Source organism: Monodon monoceros, unplaced genomic scaffold (genome assembly GCF_005190385.1).
Source record: "Monodon monoceros isolate NGI ecotype Baffin Bay Population unplaced genomic scaffold, NGI_Narwhal_1 Super_Scaffold_18, whole genome shotgun sequence".
Lineage (NCBI taxonomy): Eukaryota > Metazoa > Chordata > Mammalia > Artiodactyla > Monodontidae > Monodon > Monodon monoceros.
In genome coordinates this window covers 18,117,375-18,140,842 of record NW_021703774.1, presented here as the reverse complement: position 1 = coordinate 18,140,842, position 23,468 = coordinate 18,117,375, and the positions used below count along the sequence as shown (strand labels likewise).

Sequence of the window (23,468 nt, the reverse complement as noted above, 5' to 3'; positions counted from 1 at the left end):
TTTTTGCTTTAATAAATACATTTTAAAAAAAAAGGGGGAGGGATAAATTAGGAGTTTGGGGTAAATATATACACACTCCTATATATAAAATAGATAAATAACAAGGTCCTACTGTATAGCACAGGGCACTATATTCAATATCTTATAATAATGTATAATGGAAAAGAATCTGCAAAAGAAAAAAATATATATAGCTGAATCACTTTGCTATACACCTGAAACTAACACAACATTGTAAATCAACTATACTTAAAAATTTTTTTGTATAATATGAAACATTTCTAAATAAAAACTGGTTAAAAAATGGAAAAAAAAAATAAGAGGGAAAAGGGCCGGTTGTATATGGATAAGAAATCAATAGCCCTGGTAGAAAAATGCCATTTTACTGTCCTAGTTTAATTTTTTTTCATTAATTACAATTTAAAGAGGGAAATCCTAAAGATAACTAAACTACTAGTGATTTTACTTTTCCTTTTCTTTTTTTAATTGGCCATGCCACATGGCTTGCGATATCTTAGTTCCCTGAACAGGGATCATACCCGAGCCCCCTGCAGTGGAAGCACGGAGTTCTAACCACTGGACCACCAGGGGATTCACTTTTAAACTGTAGAGTTAAAACTTTTGATTATATTGCTACCTCCTACCTTTTTAAGGTACATCTCGTTTAGAAAATATATTTTGTTTATCTGTCAGCTGTTGTTTTCTCTTTCAAATGTTCTGTTTTTCAGGGAAGCACGCAACCATTATTATCTCACGTTGCACTAGCAGTGGCAAGTAAACTCACTTCTGCTTTATTTAATGCTGCCAGGTAATTACATCACAATTTAAATGATCTAATTTGCATCTCACTAGGTTTTAACTTATATTTTGATAGTCTGCAGTTTAAAACTCTGGAAGCCCTGGTTTTAGTCTGAATTTGCTTTCTTTCCAGTGGTTGGCTTGGTTGGAAAAGCAAGCATGAAGAAGAAGCTGTCCAGAAGCAAAAACCCAAGGTTGAACCAGCTACCCCATTAGCTGTAAGGCAAGTCTGTCGTGCTCTTCTCACATTTTAGTGTTCTTAGGGATGCGCTCTTGAATTAATGGTCTTTTTGTGTGCTTAGCTGATTTGTTGATTTCCTGAGTCTTTGGAGCTTCTAAAAGTCATTAATGTGGGACTAATTTATATATATATATATATATATATATATATATATATATATATATATATTTTATTTGTTTATTTTTGGCTGCATTGGGTCTTTGTTGCTGTGCGCGGGCTTCCTCTAGTTGCGGTGAGCTGGGGCTACTCTTTGTCCTGGTGCACGGGCTTCTCGTTGCAGTGGCTTCTCTTGTTGCAGAGCACGGGCTCTGGGTGCACGGGCTTCAGTAGTGGTGGCACGTGGGCTCAGTAGTTGTGGCTCACAGGCTCTAGAGCACAGGCTCAGTAGTTGTGGTGCACAGGCCTGGTTGCTCTGCGGCATGTGGGATCTTCCTGGACCGGGGCTCGAACCCGTGTCCCCTGCATTGGCAGGCGGATTCTTAACCACTGCGCCACCTGGGAAGCCCAATGTGGGACTAGTTTTTTCCACCAGAATGTAAAGTCCACGAGGACAGTGATTCTTGCCTCTTTTATCACAGCTGTCTCCCTGTCATGTAGTGGGGGCTCAATACGTATGTGTTGAGCGTGCTCTTCTACAAACACCTGTACACTTAGCTTAAGTTGCAGGCAAATTGGTTTTTTGATAGCTGTTGGATTTCTTTCTGTAAAAAGTTTAGTTTGTCATTAAGCTGTGGAAACGCAAAAAGGACTTAGTGATTTCTTTAAAAAATAAATAAATAAAAATGGGGGGTCCCATGCATCCAAGCACTCTTCAACATGCCGGCTTGTGCTTCCTTGCTTGCTTCAGCAGTGCTGTAGGATATTGAGTGGATTCGTCAGGTTTTGTGGGGAGTGAGTATGATTTTTGCCTGATTCTGTTTTTAAATCATTTTTTATTACCCAATAGAAAGGGAAATAGAAACCTCCCCCCCCTTTTTTTAGATGTTCTTCAACTAAAGAGATATAACTAATTAGCGGTTATTAAAATTGATTAAAGATTATCTTCCAGGGTTTTTTCCATCTTAAAGTATGTTATAACACATCACATTTTCTAAGGTCGCCCAAGAATCAAGAAATAAGCCAAATGGCCCTTATGCATCCAAAGAGATGTAACAAAGTTTGAGTACTTTGTCGCAGGGACTTTTTTCAAAATGAGCTCTTCTGGTCCTTTCTCAGTACCTCTTTACTTTTATTTTACTCACAGTTCTAATAAGATTGATAATAGACCAAGAGCAGTTTACAGATAACTATTTAGAAGAAGGAACGTTCTTGTACCTGCATTGGTATCAGCAAGATATGATATCTAGAAAAAAAAAAAGAGAATAGATCAGAAATCAGAACTACACAGATGCCTGTGTAGGAGCAGAGTATTCTAAAATTTAGTTGGTTGTGAGGGTGTTGTTTCCTACGATGTATCACTTAATCAAGGAAATCTAGTTGTACTTGAGACTCTCTGAAAATAGGTTGTGGATATCTATATAGAAAATCTCTGAAACAAAACCTAGGTGTTTTTATTTTGTAATAGAAGAAATTTCGTTATGCATTTTGTATTGCAAAATGTGGCATAATCAGTTAATAAATTAGGTATTAATCCATAGAAAGTTCATATTTCTTTATATAAAGACAGATACAGCCTATTTTGTCAATGCATTTCATTATTCTTTTATGTATTTCTAGATTGCACTTTGATTTGAGCTTTCTGTTTTCTTTCACATATCAGGTTTGGACTTCCAGATTCCAGACGCCATGGTGAAAGTATATGTCTGTCTCCATGTAACACGCTGGCAGCAGTAACAGATGATTTTGGCAGAATTATTTTGTTGGACGTAGCTAGAGGAATTGCAATACGCATGTGGAAAGGTACTTTCTTACAAAAATCCAGAAAAAAAAGTTAATTTGCTTTCTACCCCAGCAGTTAGACGGTGTTATCCTTCTTCAGCTTCTGGTTGATAACAGTGTTTAATTCTTTACGTTTATGCTTTTTGTTTGTTTGTTTGTTTAAACCATAAACTCAGATCAGCAACACTTGATCCAGTAGTCTAACTGATATATCCTTTAAGTTTGACCAACTCAGGCACTTTTAACCTCTTCCTTACATACCTCTTTTCAGTTCTCACTGTCATTGTCAATTCCTGAATTCAGTTTCTTGCCCCCTCGAATGCCAAGTCAAGTCTTTCAGATTTAAGATGGCAAAACCTAGCAAAATTCATTTTTTTCTCATTTGACTTCCATATCTATGTGCTTGGGTCAGTTCACTTAAGTGTCTCAGTAACTTTGTCAGTTAGAAGTTGCATTTAGTGGCAAACAGTAGAGCCAAGTACAGGGTTGATATGGTGTCACTGTGATGTCCTCAGGAACTCAGTCTCCTTCCATGTAGCTTCCCCATGCAAAGTTACCTCATGGTTCAAATGGCTGCTGAAGGTGTAGCCTTTTTATCTGCATCCCAGGAAGGAAGAAGGGGAAAGGAAGACTGCCAATTTAGTCCACTTTGAAGATACTTTCTGAAGTCTTGCCAAGCTTTTTCTACAATACATTAGCCAGGACTTAGTCACGTGGACAAACTTAACTATAAGGGAGACTTGAAAATATCTAGGCACATTGTCAACCTGAGTAAAATAAAATCTCCTTGACCAAGGAGGAGGGAAGAATGCATTGTTTGAAGTTATCTGGAATAGCAACATGTCAGCTCAGACTACTGGTTAGAAATCACAATTTTGGTGCAATCTGGTCTGTTTTTAGCATTGTGAGGAATAATGGATTTGAGGGCATTAAATTACTGTGGACCAGACTGAGGCCACTATTAACCTTCTTGCCAGAGAATTCCTGCAGTGTTTACCTGCCACATGTTTAAGTGTCTTTAGAAATAGGTTTTAATGCTGCAGATACATCATTTCTCCCTGAAATGGTGTTTGTCTTCTGAAACAACATCAAGGGTATGTTCTCAGCAAGACTTTTCCAGAATATATACCAGCTGGTCCAAATCCCCTATGGCGATCTTATCGCTGCCATTGTTGCCTGTCCTTCTGCAGCTGGTGCAGTCTGTCGTTTTCCTCCCTGTACTGGAAAGAGAGGGATCAGTTGCCTGTGAGAGGGGCCGCCCTCAAGCGGAAGACGTGTCAGCTGCATCTTTCTTCTCACAAGCCAGAGCTGTTTCCCATCTCTCTGCAGCCCGTGTTTTCCCTCTGTCTGCACATCACCAAGGGACTTGAATAGCAGGGAACCAATTTGATCTTTTTCTTATATTTTAATTGTATTTTTAAGTCTGAACCTGATAACCTCCCCAGAATTTTTTAAAAAGAGGGAGGGAGGGGAATGAGATGAGGGAAGGGTGCTCACGAAGCCTCCGGGATAACTGTTTTTTTCTTAAAGAAAAAAAAGCGATCAGAAGCAAATATAGCAAAATCTGAAGTTTTAATAAGACTTGGTGATTTAGTATTATCATAATTATTATCTTCTTTTCTGTTTAATGTATTTCATAATAAAAAGATAATGTACTTTTTTTTAACATCTTTATTGGAGTATAATTGCTTTACAATGGTGTGTTAGTTTCTGCTTTATAACAAAGTGAATCAGTTATACATATACATATGTCCCCATATCTCTTCCCTCTTGCGTCTCCCTCCGTCCCACCCGATAATGTACTTTTTTTTTTTTTTTTTTTTTTTGCGATACGCGGGCCTCTCACTGTTGTGGCCTCTCCCGTTGTGGAGCACAGACTCCGGACGCGCAGGCTCAGCGGCCATGGTTCATGGGCCCAGCCGCTCCGTGGCATGTGGGATCTTCCCGGACCGGGGCACGAACCCGTGTCCCCTGCATCGGCAGGCGGACTTTCAACCACTGCGCCACCAGGGAAGCCCCCGATAATGTACTTTTACAGCTTTTCTTAAGGCTCCCCACCCCGCCACCAGAAACATCCCAGAGTGCTTCAGGAGGCTACTGCTAAACCTAGATGACATAACTAAGTAGCTTTCCTTTCCTCTGTCTCCAAGGGTATCGAGATGCACAGACTGGTTGGATCCAAATTGTAGAGGATCTCCACGAAAGAGTGCCAGAAAAGGTGGACTTTTCCCCCTTTGGAAGTCCTCAGGGTCCAAGTCGAGTAGCTCAGTTCCTTGTGATCTATGCACCGCGGAGGGGCATTTTAGAAGTGTGGAGCACACAGCAGGGCCCTAGAGTAGGCGCTTTCAACGTGGGAAAGCACTGCAGGTAAGCTGCAAACGCCAGGCCTTTTCCTGGTTACAGAAAGGAATGCTTTTGTTAGAGTAAAGCGTTTATTAAAGCTACTTATTAGATTACAAGTTGTTTGAGAATTGAAATGTCCTTTATTATGTTTTTTTCCTGCGAGTGCCTGGTATATAATTAAGGATTAAATATTTAATAGCAAAGGAATCTGATTGAAGAGGCCGTGATATGCTACTGAATTAAAGTCAGCTTTGGTGCTGTCATTTGTCCCCAGCCCTTACTTACACTGTGGAGGCTCGAAAGGAAAGATTCTTTCCAGTTCCCCTGGTGATGATGTTGAGTGAGGTGAATGCTTTGTTTACCACTGCAGCTTAGGCCTGATTGTGTTCATTTAATTTTCTAGCACATTTTAACAAGGTATAAGAACCCTGCTAGTTGGGTCCTGCTTTACTTATGTTTTTGGTCTCAGTATTTATTTGTCTTACTAATGCTTCTGAATTGATAATAATGTAGGGGTCCCAAGCTGTAATAATAGCACCTTTTAACATTTTTCCTTTCTCTAAGATTTTTACCATATTGGTATGTGATTTCCTCAGGCTTCTGTATCCTGGCTATAAAATAATGGGCTTAAATAACGTTACCAGTCAGAATTGGCAGCCGCAGACTTACCAGATCTGTCTGGTTGATCCAGTGTCTGGAAGTGTGAAAACAGTAAATGTCCCTTTCCATTTAGCATTGAGGTAAGTTGTATCACGTGCCAGCTTACTTATGTCCCTCTGCTAACTTTTCCTGGTCCTTTATTTGCTACTTGTTTTACTTTGTTTCATAGTTATCATTTTGTTCTCTTTTCTGATTAGACTGATAACCTTTAAAGTTAAATAGGAAGAATAGAAAGGAAAAAGAAATCTGGAGCGTGTCAGAATTAGAAGGAAAACAGTTTCACATTCTGTAAGAATTTGTTGTATTTATTGTTTTAGTGATAAGAAGAGTGAACGAGCCAAGGACATGCACTTAGTGAAGAAACTGGGAGCCTTACTGAAAGCAAAATCTCCCAATCTTGGTAGGTGTCCTTCAATAAAAATGAAGCAAACTGTTATGTCATTTTTTAAAATTAATAGAATATTCTAAGTGGAACAATCAAAACACTTCAGTGCATTTATGAGCTATTTCAACTCCTTTTTGGAATGAGGTGAGGTACAAGTAATCATGTGTAGTTTTTACTGGAATTACTCTGGAGGATGAAATGTGCCATCGAGGGAGTATTAAAATTGGTAACAATAAAACAATGATTTCCGCGAGAACCCAGAAATCCTTTAGACTGACTGATATTGCAAATACATGATTTTTTCTTTCAGAATAAAGTTTAACTGTCATAAAAGTGAAAATCTCACTTTGGTTAATTTTCTTTCTAGATTTGATTGAAACAGAAATAAAGGAATTAATTCTCGATATTAAGTACCCTGCAACCAAAAAACAAGTAAGTGTATATAATAAATGAACTTTCTTGCTGAGTAGCTAGTACATATCCTTCTTAACAAAATCTTTTTCTTCCTATTTCCCTCCAAACATGACAGGCTAAAATCTTCCTTTGTGTTTTCATTCCTGTTCATCCTTTTTTATATTCCCATGTGGAAGCTTCTATTGTTTCTTTTTTTCTCTCTTCTTTTTTTAATTAAGTAATATTACCATACGCGGAAGCACATGTGTTTTATACACATAAACAAACCCATACATAACGTATATTCAAATTAAATAATAATAAGACAACGACGTGTATGACCACCCACCTTAGGAAACATAATGTTACCAGGAAGTCTGAAGAGCCCTGCACGTCCCTCCTCCATCCCGTCCCCTTCTCCCATCCCTAAGGTAACCAGTCTTCAGAATTTTGTGTTCCTTTCTCTTTTGCTTTTCTTTACAGATACAGCATTTCTGTATGGCTCCTTTAAAACATATTGATGCATTTTCTGCTTTTTTGGAACTTTATATGAATGGGGTAATGCCCTGTCTTCTTCTGTGACTTACTTCATTCCTTCAGCATTGTGTTTCTGGGACTCATCCACGTTGCTGCCTGCAGCTGCAGTTGACTCATGTACTGTGCTATATGAATTCCACTCTGTGACTGCCATTTATTTGTTCACTCTCCTGTCAGTGGACATTTAGCTTGTTTCTAGTTTTTTGCTATTAACAACAATGATAGTGTGCTTATCCTTGTACATTTTTGCTGGTGCACATGTGTAAGAGTGGAATTGCTAGGTATGAGCTTTGGCTATACTAGTTGATGATAAATTGCTTCTCAAAGTACTAACTGACATTTGCATTTATACTGTGGAAGAGGCCTTGTAGGTCCACAGCCTCCGCCTCTCATGATATAGTCAGACTGGTTACCTTTTCCAGGCTCCTGCTTATAAAATGGTAACTCATTATATTACTCCTACTCTCCTCCTATCCAAGTCCCTCATAATGCTGCTCAGGTTCTAACTATAAATTCTTACCTGACACATCAATCCTCATGGATGCCTCTGAACTCTACTTTTAATCAGAACCAGAGAGCTAATGACTATAATCGTCCCTCAGTATCCTCGGGGGCATTGATTTCAGGACCCCCTGTGATACCTAAATCTCAGGATCCTTAAGTCCCTTATATAAAATGGTGTAATATTTGCATATAACCTAGGCACATTCTCTTGTATACTTTAAATCCTCTCTAGATTACCTGTAATACCTAACATAATGTAAGTGCTATGTAAACAGTTGTAAATACAATGCAAGTGCAATGTAAATCGTTGCAAGTGTGTGGCAAATTCAAGTTTTGCTTTTTGGAACTTTGTGGAATTTTTTCTTTCCAAATATTTTCAATCCATGGTTGGTTGAATCTGCAGATGCGGAACCCATGGATACAGAGGGCCGACTATGCTTGTTTTCTAATTATTTCGTGTATATTAGTCAAGCTCCCCAACTTTTTCCTCTTTACCTCTTTTAAGCTCCTTCAAACAGGGACCTTACCAAATACGTCATTTTCATAATGCACAGCATCTAAAGTAGTGGGATGAGTTAGTGAATGCTAATTTCTTTCTATCCCTCTTATTCTACTGTGACAGTCTTTTTTTTTTTTTTTAACATCTTTATTGGAGTATAATTGCTTTACAATGGTGTGTTAGTTTCTGCTTTATAACAAAGTGAATCAGCTATACATATACATATATCCCCATAGCTCCTCCCTCTTGCGTCTCCCTCCCACCCTCCCTATCCCACCCCTCTAGGTGGTCACAAAGCACCGAGCTGCTTCCCACTAGCTATCTATTTTACATTTGGTAGTGTCTATATGTCCATGCCACTCTCTCACTTCGGCAGTCATTTTTTAAAAACGCTGTTTATCGTCTTATTGTACAACAGGCAAGTCTCTGACTTTCAATTGAGTTTTCCATTCCACTGACAGCACTCATGGGCACTCATCTTCCTCAGGGCAGCCTCCGTTATTAAAGGGACTCTTGTGAGAAGGTGGGCATGTGGAGAGGCAGTTTAGGGCATCGGTCGTGGAAAGGAAGCTCATAACCCACACAGTTCTCATTTTGATACCATCTTTCTTATCTTACATCGTGGAACAACGAAATCGGGAAACTTCAGCATAGTGCAAACTGTCTTCTTGATTTTTTTTTGTTTTACTCTGCTACTGAGTTTTGTATGAAGCTATGAATTTTATTAAAAATACTAGGCAACCTAACGGTGAAAGTTGTGTATTGTTTTACAACAGTTAAGGGGGAAAAGAAACCAGTTTAGACTTTGGAAGACTGAATAATAGGACAGTGAGCCAGCTGCTAGCTTGTGTGATAGTAGACAGAACGGAGGCAGATGACATTTTCCAGGGTATTCGCCTCTTTTGGTCACTTTCTTTATATCCTCCGCCCAGTTGCCTCATCATAGGCCGGACCAACCTCTTGAGCCGCCCTCTACGCCCATTTCTCCTCCACAGACACACAGAGTTGTTGTGTTACAATCTGATATTTGTCCCATGCCACATTCTTAGCCTTACCTTTTAGACTATCTAATCTCATCAGTCAAAATCCAATTTAATGTGCTGATATGAACAGATAAGTAGGAACTTCAGGTGCTGTGTCTGACCCATGTGTGATTCTGATTGTTGCTTCTTTAGGCATGAAGGGGGATTTTGGAACTGATGATAACCACTCTTAAATATCTACTAGTGGGTAGGAAGCGGGTAGGTGGGGAGTGTGTGTGTGTGTATATATATATATATATATACACACACACATACATATCTAGCATGGCCTGTGGATTCAGCCAGCCATGCTCAAGTGCAGTAATATAGCAGTAATTAAGTTATTGTCTGCTTTTATTATTGACATGACAATGACAGTGTCTGCTTTTCATTTATACCTGTAGAGTATAGACTTATTCAGACTCTTATTGGTGAATACCTTTATCTCCGTTTCTGTTTTGTCTTGGCCGTTCTGTTGAACATCAGTTGCCTTCTAAGTTGTTTCGTTCTCAGTCTGGACTTCCTGTCATTGTACCATGCTTGGCGTGACATGAAGTTGATTACATAGTACTTACGGTGCAGCTTTAACTCTCAGGTAAGTATAATAAAACATCTTAAAAACGGAGCTTCCCTTTGAAACTTGGGGTAGTGAAAGTATAGGCATAAATGTAAAATTCAAAGAACAAAATCATTGCCTTCTAATTATGAGAATTGCTCCATATCTTTCTTCTAGGCATTGGAAGGCATTTTGGCAAGCACACGTTTACCATTTTCCTGCCTTAGAAACATCACTCAGACGTTAATGGACACTTTACAAAATCAAGGTAATAGGATTTGTACTGACTGGAGGTTATGGTCTCATCTCAAATTCTGTAACTCTGACGATAGAAAGTAGTAACTGCTTATGATGCCATCATGTTACTGTATTTTTTAATTAACTAATTTTTAAATTTCCGGCCAGGCCGAACGGCTTGTGGGATCTTAGTTCCCTGACCAGGGATCGAACCTGAGCCCTCAGCAGTGAAAACGCAGAGTCCTAACCCCTGGACTGCCAGGGAATTCCCCATCATGTTACTGTAATGTGGAAATAATATATAAGAAAGAAGGAAACTTATTTCATACCTTTAGTATTGGGGACTTTTTAATTCCCTGTTGCTGTTTTAATTCCCTGTATGCTGTTGATCTTCCTCTGAGCTTTCTCTGAATATGTTGCCTCTGTTTCTTACTGTAAATAGTTTTCGTTTGACTCCATCTACTGGGAGGAAAGATATCAGTATAGAATGATGGGAAGTGATTATTGTGGTAATAGCTGTAGAGCGTTGTGAAAGCCATTGGCAGGAGGGGACGAGATGACTGGTGGTAAGCAAAAAACAGCCAGGTTCTCTTGCTGCCATTATGTCTTATTTAACTTTAAGTAATGTTGTTTTGACTATGATAATGATTAAAAAAAAATTCTAGGCTTTGATTTATGTTTTGTTAGTGTATGGAATCCACAGTCTTTCATCCATGTCCCTCATGAACTGTGCTAGGGCTTCCAAAATCACAGACTATGATTACATGACCGGTTCTGAGTTTTCTGGTTGTTTTTTACTGTTCAGAATGTATTTGTCTGGAAAAGAATTACATCTGTAAGTGTGGGTTTGTAACTCCACGTTCTGTCCAGCCGAGCTAGAAAAATTTAATTTATTCTGAATTCCTAACGTCATTTAAAAATGTAGTGTGTGATGCAGTGACTTCATCTAGTCATGACTTTTTGCTTGTTGTGTAAATATGAAACCAGCTGTGTATTTAATTACATTTAAGCCAACTTAGAGTCGCTTAATAGATAAGTCGTAATATGCTGTTTCAGGACTTTAAGCATCCTAATTTTGAGAATTTTTTTTTCCAACACATATGTAAAGCTGACTCTTGGTAAATAGTAAAACTTCTGTAATGCATACAGCTTGTTAGAAATACCTCTTTCAAAAAGTATAGTGCACTGATAAAGTCCCCCTATCCCATCCTAAGGCCTTAAAAAATATCAAAATTTATTAAGTTAAAAATTACCTTGCACTAGGCTGGGAGTAAACCAGACACCATTGTCAGAGTTCTGTAACATCACTAGTTCCAAGTTCTACCCATAAATGAGACTCCTAAAAATGTCAAGTATTTAGTATGCTAAGTTTTATTATGGCTGTAAGAACTTGGACAGTCTTCCATGTTACTATATCCCATATCAGAGTTCTTGGGAGTTTTCAGTGTCTGCCTTTTTAGAGAATAAGTATTCATTTGTATTAGAAATAAATATTTAAATTATCATGTGTATTATACAGAGAGTATTTTTCCAGCACTAACCTTGAAAAAAAACCTGATTGATGGAGGATATTAAGTGGAATTCTACTTTTTGCCAGCCTTTCTTGAGGATACCTCTGTCACAATCCACATTTTCTGGTCGAATTATAATATCTTTGACCATGATAAGAAGAAGAGGCAGGCAACTTTCTATTTGTCCTTCCTCAGGGTGTGAGCATAATAGACAACATATGATTGACGGGGTGAGGGAGAACATTTTCAAACCTGTTTCCAAATCATTTATTTAAATTTGAGTACTAGACTAAAATATTTCTTCTGTCTTTCTTTTTTTTTTTAACGTCCCCTTCTATTAGAGCACCTTATTTCATTAAAAAATTTAGACATTTTGCCATGACGGGAAAAATTATTTTTGCCTTCTTAATCCATTATAGCTTAAGCATCCCAATATTTAATAAAACAGAACATCAAAGAATTATGTAATATTAAGAGATTTAATGAAAGAAAGGCCTTTTTTATCAGTCTGTTAAATATATCTCTTTATTTTTTCCTTCTACCTTACAGAGCTTGAGTGTGTTGATGAAGGATTGCTACAGTTTTGTGCCAATAAATTGAAATTACTCCATCTTTATGAGTCTGTCAGTCAATTAAATTCCATTGATTTTCATTCAGACACGCCATTCTCTGATAATGTGAGTAATCCCATTATTCATTATACAAAATAATCTCTTTGATTATTTTTTACTTTTTTAATTGGTAGTAAAGAAGTAGAATATTAAGGTTTTGGGTTTTTTTAGGTGTAAAAAAACAGTATTTTCTTTACAAGGCCTTCTGCTGGCTTTCCGTGCCTTGGTGCTAAATTTATATTATTTAGGCTAGAATATTGAACTTATTGTTAATCCATTTTTAATACCTAGAAGCACTTGGTTTTCCTTATTTTTTAAGGTTACTTCTTACAATACAACTTCTTCTGGACAGGGTTTGCCAATTGAAATATATGCAGTTTACTGAAGTAGCAAAATTTTAATTTCTTTTAAAGAAAAAAAAAGATTCTGCCAAACAGAAGAGACCAGCTTTTCTGTGTTGTTAGCAAGCTCATACTACTCTGTTGTTTCCTATGTAATGAAATACATTTAAAAAAATATTTTATCGTACATCAGAGTGTTTAAAGTAATCGTAGAAAATGTTCTGTGTTTTTATTCTATAAAACGTAAAAAACTGATAGCACCTTGTAATCTCTATTACAGTGCAGTGTTGCTCATTTCTGAGGACAGTATACAAAATTCTTACTTTCCATCTAGAGAAATCACATTTCTCCTGATAGAGAATAGAGAGAAATATTGTCCTCTCTTCCCTCGACTACTATGTGACCTTGGGCAGGTTGCCTGGCATCAGGGCCTCATGTCTTTTATTTGTCTAAAGGAAAATTATTAAGGTGATTTTAGTGATTTTTCAAGTCACTGGTAATGCTTTTATAAAACTCATCTGGTGTATCTGAAAGTTAATTGAGTTTTAAAGTGGATGCCTTTTATTGTAAATACACATACACGAATAAAAATTTTTAGACAGAAAAATGAGAGAAGGTTTTCCCTTTGTATTGGAAATAACCTACAAGTCCTAACATCTTTTTTTATCTTTGGGGTTCTAGATGGATTTTATAAAGCATTTTAACAATCTTCACAGTAATATTCTGTGAGTGCCATTATAAATGACAAAGCCATTTTTCAGGAGCTTTTGTTTTGCTATCTATTTCACCAATAGAGAAAAATCATTTCAAGCAACAGAAAAGTTCAAGTTGATTAAGTTATGTCTATAGGATTGCCTGGACATTTCATAGATTCTTCAATGCCTAAATTTTTTTTAATCAAATCAAAACTATCTCTCTTGAACCCTGCAAAAGAAACTTAAATATATGGCATTAATAATCCCTTGTAGAATTCATTTCCACTTGATAGCCCCAATATAGTGTGCAAAAGAATTGTAAACGTTTAAAAATCAGTTGACAGATTGTTCTTTTTTATTATTTTTTTATCTTTAAAATGCTTTTAAAGAATTAAAACCGTATTTTGCTGTAGACTTATTTGGATCCTTAAAAAAGCATGCAGTCAACTTCTAGGCTGAATGGCTAATTTTGTACATACAAAACTAAAATTCAAATCTAAACTAATTCATTTTTGCTGTCTGTAGGACATAGTTCATATAAGTTTGGTATAGCATTGAACCACCTGTGTGTATTCCGTAGCATTTTGCAGTTTACTACTTGTTCTTAAAACAACATCCATAAGTAAATAAATAACAAAACTGCTCTTGTTTAAAAATGCAGCTTTAATCATGTAGCATGAGGGGAAGAAAGTTTTGCTTGCTATGGCGAATGTGTGTGTGTGTGTGTCTGTGTGTGTATGTGTACACTTGTCCCTAGTTTAGAAGAATAATAGTAGATCAAGAGATGTTTCTGCACATAAGGTATGTAAAAACAGTTTGAAAGGCTGGCAGGTTGTATCTCTGCAGCCCCAAGAGCCACATAGAGGATTTATATGTAAATACAGTGAAGACTGTTTTCCACTGCTTTTATTTTATAATGTTTATGCTGCTTAATAAACAAGCATTAAATTTCAAATAGTTCTTTAGTTTCCTTGGAATCACAAGAGTTGGCAGTTGACACCCTTTTAATATTTTTTTTTTTCAGCAGAGAAAGGTTCATTGCAGGGCCGAGCCAGGAGAACAGGTGGCTCAGGCTGAAAAACCCCGAACTCCCCAATGGTTTGGGGGGAAAAACTTAAATTTCTTTTCTGATTAAGCAATAACGCATGTTTATTAAAATTTAGACATTTTAGAAGAGTATAATCTCAAGAAACTTTCTAAAAGTGGTACTTTCAGTAATATGTAGTATTTCAAGATTAGTTTATTTAAATAACCTCCTACTCATGAATTGAGAGTAAAGTTTTAAGCAGAGCACATCATAGCTATGACATTAATTCAGAAGTCATCATCTTTTGCTTAGTCTTGCATTTCATTTCAGATGGTAGTGTTGACACTTACGGAAGAGTCATAGAAAGAGACATGGTCTATTCAGAACTTTTTTTTTCCCCCCCCTATATTTAAGGACTTGGCTGTGTTACTAAGACTTGATGAAAAAGAACTTCTTAAGCTCCAGGCGTTGTTAGAGAAGTATAAACAAGAGAACAGCAGGACTGCTGTCCGATTTTCTGATGATAAGGATGGTGTGTTGCCTGTGAAAACATTTCTGGAATATTTAGACTATGAGAAAGATGTGATCAACATAAAGAAGATAAGTGAAGAGGACCGTGTGGCTTTAGGTAGGTAGAATGAGAAATTGCTCTTTGAATCCTCCCTATTCTAGATGAAAGCCTGGGAGGAGCTTACAGCATCTCAGAGATTGAGTTTGTTTTGAAATTAATTAACCAAAGAATTTAATGTGTGTTTTACAGTCAACAGAAGATCCTCTGGACAGGTAGGCACTATGTCATAAAAGTTGTTCTGAATTAGTAAGTACGCTCAGGAGACAGTGTCAGACATGTAATGATTTGCCTTCTGCTTTAATCACTTAAGCCAGTTAAACCACTGATTTCTCTTCTTTCCTGTTGTTTTGCTCCTCTGGGGATCTAGGTTGCAATTCAGGAAGATTGTGAGTCCAGATGGTAAGTGGTCATTGATTGACGTGTCTTGATTTTGTTTTACCAGGCAGTTTCTTTTTTTGGAAGTGCTTATGTGGAGAAAGCTCCACTGAGGATATGTGTCACGCTCTGGAGTCAGCTGGACTTAGCCCCCAGCTGTTGTTGGTAAGGTTTCTTCTTTCTGGATGCTCTTCCTTGCTACTGTCACCCAGACGTGTCAGTCTCTCTCTTTTTTTTTTTTTTTTACCATTGTCTAAAGCATATCATAGAACATACATGAAAACCTTCTAAAAATGATCAAGGATATTTATAATCACCGTATTTAATTGAATAATATTACCTTACTTTTCTCATTCTCTGTAAGTTATAACCAGCATATTCCGGGGGTGGGCCTAGAATAAATGTAGAATCTGTCACGTATGCACGCATTTACAATGGACTGTGATCTTCAGTAAAAACGTTCATATTAGAACTAAAAAGATCTTTTCTGGAGAACAAAATGAAGTTCCCTTAAAGCATTATAGAATTATCAAACACTCCCAGACTCTGAATATATATTAGGAATTAATGTCTGTGCTATAACAAATGCAAATAAAAGAATCGTCCAATGGAAAAACTACAACACTAAATTTTCACCCTTTCTGAAAAGGGCAGGGGAGTTAGCCCACCATCACCGTCCTGCCCTCTACCACCTCTCACATGTACACATACACATACTCTGTCACAGCCCCACACACACATCTTAAATTTTGGCCAGGATTTGGGCATTCCACCTCTATGAACTTGTTGACTGTGTTAACGTATTGTTTTAATTGAACATGCAAGCCCTTTAAAAAGGGATTCTGTTCTACCTCACTCTGCAGTGCATATGTCAGGAAGGAAAGCAGTTAAAGATACACATGGTTGCGCGTGGAGGTCCATAAGCTGCTTTATTCACACTAGCCAAACACTGAAAACTACTCAGTGCCCTTCAGTGGGTGAATGGATAGACAAACGGTGACACATCCTTACCGTGGAACACTCCTCAGCAACAAGAAGGAATAAACTCTTGCTACAAGCAATAGCTTGAATAAACAAGAAAATATGCAGATAGAAAAAAGCCAATCTTAAAAAGATACGTACTACGTGATTTTATTTTCTTTATAAAATAACACAGTTGTAGAGAGAGAGGACAGATTAGTGGTTGCCAAGGGTTAGGGATGAGTGTAGGGGAGGAGACGGGTGTGGCTATAAAGAGTTAATAGGAGGGAGTCTTGTGCCGATGGTAGAGTCGAGTGTCTTGATCGTGGTGATGGTCATGTATGCGGTGCTACACGTGATAAAATTGCATGATGCAAAACGAGTGCCTGTATTACCGGTGAAACGTGTGTCAGGTTTATGGATTTTACAAATGGCAGTTTCTTGGCTTTGTGTAGGATGTGAACATTAGGGGAGACTGTGGGAAGGGCGCACGGGACCTCCGTGTGCATTCCTTTGTGCCACCAGTGAATCTATAATTACTTCAAAATAAAAAGTTAAAAAGAAAGGAGACAAGTATTACCTATCACTCAAAATTGTGATGCTTAAATAGATGAACACAGAATACTACTTATTTTCCATTGTGTTTAATCAATTTCATTTAAATTTGTTGTCTACATTAAATCGGGGTTAGAGAAACACCTGGAAAAAACAAACCTCACACCTTTACCTCAAGCCATATATAAAATTTAAGTCAAAATGGAACATAAATATGAGGTAACACTAACAAAACTTATAGAAGAAAACACCAGAGAAAGCTTGGTTTAGGCAAAGGTTTCGTAGGGTACAAAAAGCATGAACTGTAAAAGAAAAATATTGATAAACTGTGCTTCATGAAAATTCAGAACTTCTGTTTTTTAAAAGACTGTTAAGAAACTGAAATGGCAAGACTCTTTTTCAAAACAGATCTGATAAATGAATTGTGTCCACATTGTACAAAGAATTTGTACAACTCAGTAATAAGACAACAGTACCGTTTAAAACTGAGCAAAGGATTTGAACAGACACATGACCAAAACATATACATACAAATGGCAAATAATCAATCACCTGAAAGATGTTGAACACCATTAGCCATTAGGGAAATGCAAAAATAAAACCAGTATGGCCTCTGTCCCAGGAGGCCTAAAGAAGTGGTGGAAATGGGATGTAGATCCCCAACAAATGATAATCTCTTAAGTTAGACAAGCTGCCTGTTCCACCCCTCACGCTACATCATGTAACAAGCAAGCACTTCCCTCTCAACCAGAGAGACTGGATCGCTCACGTGTACATGTGTGCTCTCTAGAAAAGTAGAGAGACCGGATCGCTCACGTGTACATGTGTGCTCTCTAGAAAAGTACAAGATTTTGTTTATGGTAAATATTTTTTTAGACTGAAAAAGATTTAAAATCTGATTTCAGTCTCTGCTCCTGAGTGTTTGGCTTTCTAAGGAAAAAGATATTTTGGACAAACCGCAGTCTGTCTGCTGTCTCCATACGATGCTGTGCCTCCTGAGCAAGATGAAAGGTGAGCGTTGTGGGCGCCGAGGTTCAGCTCTTCGGGAGCGTGGGCCCCACTCCCGGAAACCGCGTGCAGTGTTGAAATTCTGCAGAAACGGGAGGGAGGATACTTTTCTCTTAACAGAAGGAGGCCAGAGGGTACCAAACATTTCACTAGAGAGACTCTTCTGTGTAGTCATAGAAAGCTCTTAGTGCGTTCAAAGTGTGCTTTATGAAAATTATATTTTGCATCATCATCAAAAATGATGTGAACAGTGTGTTTTCTCAGCTCAGTGAGGTGAGTCGAATGGTCTTCTGTGGAGGTAATATTTCCCTTATTGTTTTGGCATGATGAGAACATAGTCTGTTCTATTAAACATTCAAGAGTAGTTTTCAGCAATGATGAAAATATTCCAAACGGAGCTTTACAGTTGATTCAGAAGCAAGATGCCTAACAGCATAAATAGACTGTAAGTGTTCTGAATAAAATAAATTGTAGATTTATTTTCCAATTCATTGAGAAATATATAGATGCATCAGTGGGGAATTCAGTTTTAACATTATGCTTAATGTCAAAGTTTGGACCAATAAAAAAAAAAAAAATTTCCCAGCTAAGAGTTTCTTTTTTTTAACTTTCCCCTTTTGCCTGTAGTGGCCATCGAAGAGACCTGGGATTCTCAGTCAGTGTCCCCTTGGTGGCAGCAGATGCGCACGGCCTGTATTCAGTCTGAGCACAACGGGGCTGCTCTGCTTTCCGCGCACGTCGGGCACGCTGTCGCCGCCCAGATATCCAACAGCTTGACCGAGAAGAAAGTGAGTGGGCAGAGGGCTGCTCTGTAGGTGGGGGGCACCTCTCCAGCTGGCTCCCGGGCCGCCTTCCCCTTCTGGGCTGCATCGTCTTCAGTGTTGTGCGACATCTAGGATTTGACACGTGTGTCCAGCAGGACCTTTTCTGTCTCTCTGGGGGGTGAAGGGTGCTGTCCTTAATTTGTTTATTCCGATGACATGCATACTTGAACTTAGTCTCCACGTGGCGTAAGGGGAAAAGCACTGGATTCGGAGGGCAGAGATCACCGCCGTCAGCTGGTGATCTGTGGTGAGTGCCTTTAGAAGGCGGGTCCTGGCTCAGTTTCCTCGTCCAAAAGGATCAGGGTTAGACGGCATCATTTCTCAGATTTCTTGCGGCTCTGAAGTCCTACAATTGTATTTATGCCCCCCTTTTATAAACAAAGGTGGTTTTGGCATAGAGTGTTGAGTGACTCAAATGGAAGTTTCCTGTTGACCTTCTGCTCTGTGGCTTTTCCCCATCTCTTGAAAACTGAAATTTATTTAAGAAAAGAAAAAGACTTAATTAACATCCCTTATATCTCATGGTACATCAAATAATTTTTTCTAGGGGGATGTTGCATTAAATTAGATGAGATACTTAAATAGGTCCGTAGAGGTTCACTCAACATTGTCCGTCTCAGTAGTTTATGGGCTAACTTTAATATGACTGGCTTAAGATGTTTATACTAATGGGGAGAGAGAGAAATTTGAGACACAGTTTTTATGTTGGCGAGTACATTCTGAGGAACTGTCAGTATCCTGGTGCTGACAGAAAAAGCTGTGGCTCTCGTAGGGATGGCCCTGAAACCTTTGCAGTGCATGCTAGCTGTTCTCTTCGTAAATGCCCCGACTCTATCATCGTTGCCCCTAAATCTCCAGGCTACTCCTGACCCTCATGCTCCGTCCAGCCAAGGAGTAATATTTGTGAAACAGCATCTGTGCGTTGCTTTGTGATGTATCCTGACTACGCACCAGCTTTCAAGTTAAAAGCTCATTCAAGTTACTGTAGATCCAGAATCTTGGCCAGGGTATCACCTGTGCATTTTCTGTTAGTTTTCCCAAACAGTTTCGGGTACTGATTCGGAGGCCCTCACTGATTCCTGGGAGGCCCTTTCCCTTGACACCGAGTACTGGAAACTTCTGCTGAAACAGCTGGAGGACTGTCTCCTTCTTCAGACTCTGCTTCATAGCAAAGTGAATGCCTCAACCTCCAAAGCATCATCGCTGCAGGCTGAGCCGCTCCCGAAGCTTTCTGTTAAAAAGCTGTTAGAAGGAGGAAAAGGTAACCTGAAGCTTATTTGAGCATCTGTATCCATATACGTTTTTTTTTTTTATGGTTATGGGCTATTTTGGGGTTTGCTTTTTATAGAAATGACTGAAAGAATAAGGAAAGAGAAATACACTCAGATTTCAAAAATAAATAACCCACCACATACTTCTTCTCGGTTAATCTCCTCCAAGTCTGATCCTGTCAGTTCCTTGCTCAGGAACCACCAGCTACTTCCCCTCGCCTTAGAAAATAAGCCGTGGTTCTCAAAGAGTGGTCGCAGTCCTCTTTTTTTCCAACTTCATATCTATGTGAGGCCAGATGTTCCTCATACACCTCAACCAAAACATCAGATCACAGTGGATAGCATGTCGAAGCTGATTTGGGCAGTCCAGATCCAAGCTAGACATCAAAGAGATTTGCAAAAGTGTAGTGCCACTCTTCTCACTAAATATCTTGTTTTGCTTTGGTAAATACAATTATTTTCATAAAATACTAGCATGTAATGGGTTTATTATTTTTATTTTAAAATGAATTAATAAAAATTTTTAAACATTTTCTCAGTTTTAATTTCTGATACCGTAATTATCAATAAATATAACCCATAAGCTAAAGTCCTTTGGGCTTGTCAAAAATTTTTACTGGTGGGCTTCCCTGGTGGCGCAGTGGTTCAGAGTCCGCCTGCCGATGCAGGGGATGCGGGTTCGTGCCCCAGTCCGGGAAGATCCCACATGCCGCAGAGCGGCTGGGCCCGTGAGCCATGGCCGCTGAGCCTGCGCGTCCAGAGCCTGTGCTCCGCAACGGGAGAGGCCACAGCAGTGAGAGGCCCGCGTACCGCAAAAAAAAAAAAAAAATTTACTGGTTTAAGGGACTAAGATCGGGACTAGAAAGTTCAGAAATTGCTGTGGGACAAAGTGTAAACTCTTAGGCCTGCTCCCCACGGACCTTCACCTTGGAATGCAGCTCATTTCCACCTCCTGCTTGCTTGTTGCTAGATTCTAATTCACACGGAACATCTGTGATTCTCCATCTCTGGGTCTGAGAGGCCGAGCTGCTCCCGCTCGTGGGCCCTAAATCTTACTCACCTGCCAAGGCCCTCCTCAAATGCTGCCTCCCTCCACGAAACCTCTCATGATCCACTGACTGCAGGTTCTCTCTTCTTGCTCCTAACTTCCCCAGAACTTCATACCGCTTTTCCGATGCACCACTCTCTACTGTCCCAGAGTCGCTGGCTTCCTTGGCTTCTATCTTGCAGGATCACGGGCATCTTAAATTTTGAGTTTCTTGTGGCGTGTACCCTCTCCTTACCAGCCGCTCTGTCAGGCTTTTGATACCGGAGTGACTACATGTCTGGGTTTAGAAATACTGGTATTTACAGTTTTTATTTAGGTAACTCATTTTTTCATTCATTAGAAGGCTTGTGAACATTTTTAATTGTAAACTCACTGCACTCCATGCTACCACCTGGTGAAAATGTAGGAACGCCATTTTAATGTTAACCCGAGCAACAGGATCAGGGCCTTGATCCTGGAACGGGAATTATCAGATGATTTAGAAGCTCTCATTTATTGATATTTCCACTGATAATTATGATCTCACGTTCTTTTTGTCAAAAGGTTTATATTTGAATCAAAATAGAAAGACTGAGAGGAAAAGTTTTGGTTTATGACAGAAGATTCTATTTCTTTTAGGTAATGGGACTCTTCATCTTGACTGTTTTTTATAATTTATAACTTCCTAAACTATATTGATGACGGAAATATGGTATCGCATCATGTTGTTAATTAACTATGGCTAAATTTTGCCCCCAAATATTCCATATAGGCAAGTCAGTTGACTATTAACAGTAGTGTTTTGCCCTAAGAAACCTAGACACAAGTATCATGCTGATCAGTCTGTTTTCACTTGCATTTAAATGGAAGCATTTGAAACATGTATTCATGTCTCCATCTATGTCCAATAAAGTGCATTTTGAACTTGTGGACTTTGAAGGTATGTGGTATACAGACTTATATATGCATCTGCATTAATATTTAGCTAACCTTTTACAGGAGTATAAAGATGCCCTTAGAGATCCAATATCCCACTTGCCCTCATACAGTGAGTGGTAGGCGGCGCCACCTATAAATCTCATAGCTTTGGGGTCACTTTCAGGCTTAAAACAACGTGGCACTTAGATCTTCATGGAGACATTCAGATCCTGTGCTGTACGGGCTCCTTTTGGCAAATGCTGCCAATTTTCATTTCCTTTCATGTCTCCAAACTATAGGTGGCATTGCAGACAGTGTAGCCAAGTGGATATTTAAACAGGATGTCAGCCCTGAAGCATTAAAACTGGCTAATAAAGAAAGAGATGCAGAAAACTCAGATGAACCCAAAGAAGGTATTAACAGAGGTTTATCTGAGGTGTCAGAGGTGGAGATGGACTTGGGAGCCATCCCAGGTAAGACGTAAACACGGGGAAACATGAAATCTGGCATAGAGAAGGCGGGCAGAGCTTTCCTTCAGGCAGGAGCAATACATCGCTGTCCTCTGACTTTCAGACCTGCTGTACTTGGCCTACAAGCAGTTTCCGTGTAGCCTCGAGCTGGACGTGCTGCACGCACATTGCTGCTGGGAGTACGTTGTTCAGTGGAATAAAGATCCGGAGGTACGACTCTCGTCACCACTTTAGTGTTGGTTCTGTTTTGTGCTCATGCTGTACGTACATGGGACTGTTTCCATCAGTCCCTTACAAACACTAGCTTCTTCCCCTTTGGAATATCTCCATACCAGGAGCTGTGCCAGGCCCTTTTCATACACCCTCTCTCAAAATCCTCACCATAAACCTGTGAAGTGTGGGTGTCATCATTATCCCCACTCTAGAGGAGAGAAAACTGGCTCGGAGGAGTCAGGTTCCTTGCCTGAGTCGGGCCAGGATTCAAGCCTAAGCTTCTCTAACGCCAGCGTGTTTTGCCCTACTCCTGGTTAAACTGTGATGAGTGTATTTTTTATTTCCTTTGGACTGTCTGTGTGAGATAGCATCTACCTATAGACAGTTCTTCGTATTGTACTGTAGTCATCATGATAAAAACCAGAGTGAAGACTCTGATGCCACCCTGACTCTCCGCTTGGGCATCGCTCTCTGCCCCTTCCAGCAGCCGCCCTCGCTCACAGGCATTCTCAGTCTGGAAGCGGTGCAGGGAGAGGCCCGAGGCCTGGAGGCTGGAGGCCTGGACTTGATGACTCCAGACAGGTGTCTGGGTTTGGCCCAGTCACTGAACCTGGTTTTTTGCTCGCACCCTTTTTTAATGATGGTGCCAGTCCTTCAGGGTTGACACCAGGATAAGATAAGATGTAAAAACACATGACGTGTATTTCTCTTTGCTGCACAGTCGTTCACATAGGCTTCCTTAGTCAGTACTCTGGTAAATTAACCTTCTCAAATCAAAATTCTTTCCTTTATTGTCCTTATATCAGGTTGTACTTTTGAAGAAGAATCTCATTGATGAACTAATTCACACTAATATATTAATGATAACAATAGTTTTCCTTCCTCTGAGAAAAATGTTGTCTTGAACATGTAATCACTTTCATATTAAAGGAAGACGTTTTAAAAGTAAGTGCTTGAAACAAAGTAATCGTCTTTGATCAGTTTAACTTTGACCAAAAGATGATTTTAGGGTAGGGGGTCTCTTGATACGCCTCCCGT

At 39.0% G+C, this 23,468-nt stretch overlaps 1 protein-coding gene across 1 annotated transcript in view; it reads left to right on the top strand.

The window, feature by feature from the left end:
• Positions 1–23,468, top strand: part of RAB3GAP2 (RAB3 GTPase activating non-catalytic protein subunit 2) — an 87,905-nt gene that overhangs the window by 50,403 nt on the left and 14,034 nt on the right. The window contains exons 11-26 of the mRNA XM_029231055.1: positions 729–808; positions 932–1,021; positions 2,799–2,938; positions 5,068–5,284; positions 5,857–6,000; positions 6,238–6,320; positions 6,673–6,737; positions 9,994–10,084; positions 12,114–12,241; positions 14,653–14,866; positions 15,252–15,349; positions 17,605–17,710; positions 18,335–18,495; positions 19,564–19,792; positions 22,047–22,220; positions 22,321–22,427. Coding sequence (XP_029086888.1) covers positions 729–808; positions 932–1,021; positions 2,799–2,938; positions 5,068–5,284; positions 5,857–6,000; positions 6,238–6,320; positions 6,673–6,737; positions 9,994–10,084; positions 12,114–12,241; positions 14,653–14,866; positions 15,252–15,349; positions 17,605–17,710; positions 18,335–18,495; positions 19,564–19,792; positions 22,047–22,220; positions 22,321–22,427 — 2,127 coding nt within the window. The remainder of the gene's footprint in view (positions 1–728; positions 809–931; positions 1,022–2,798; positions 2,939–5,067; positions 5,285–5,856; positions 6,001–6,237; positions 6,321–6,672; positions 6,738–9,993; positions 10,085–12,113; positions 12,242–14,652; positions 14,867–15,251; positions 15,350–17,604; positions 17,711–18,334; positions 18,496–19,563; positions 19,793–22,046; positions 22,221–22,320; positions 22,428–23,468) is intronic.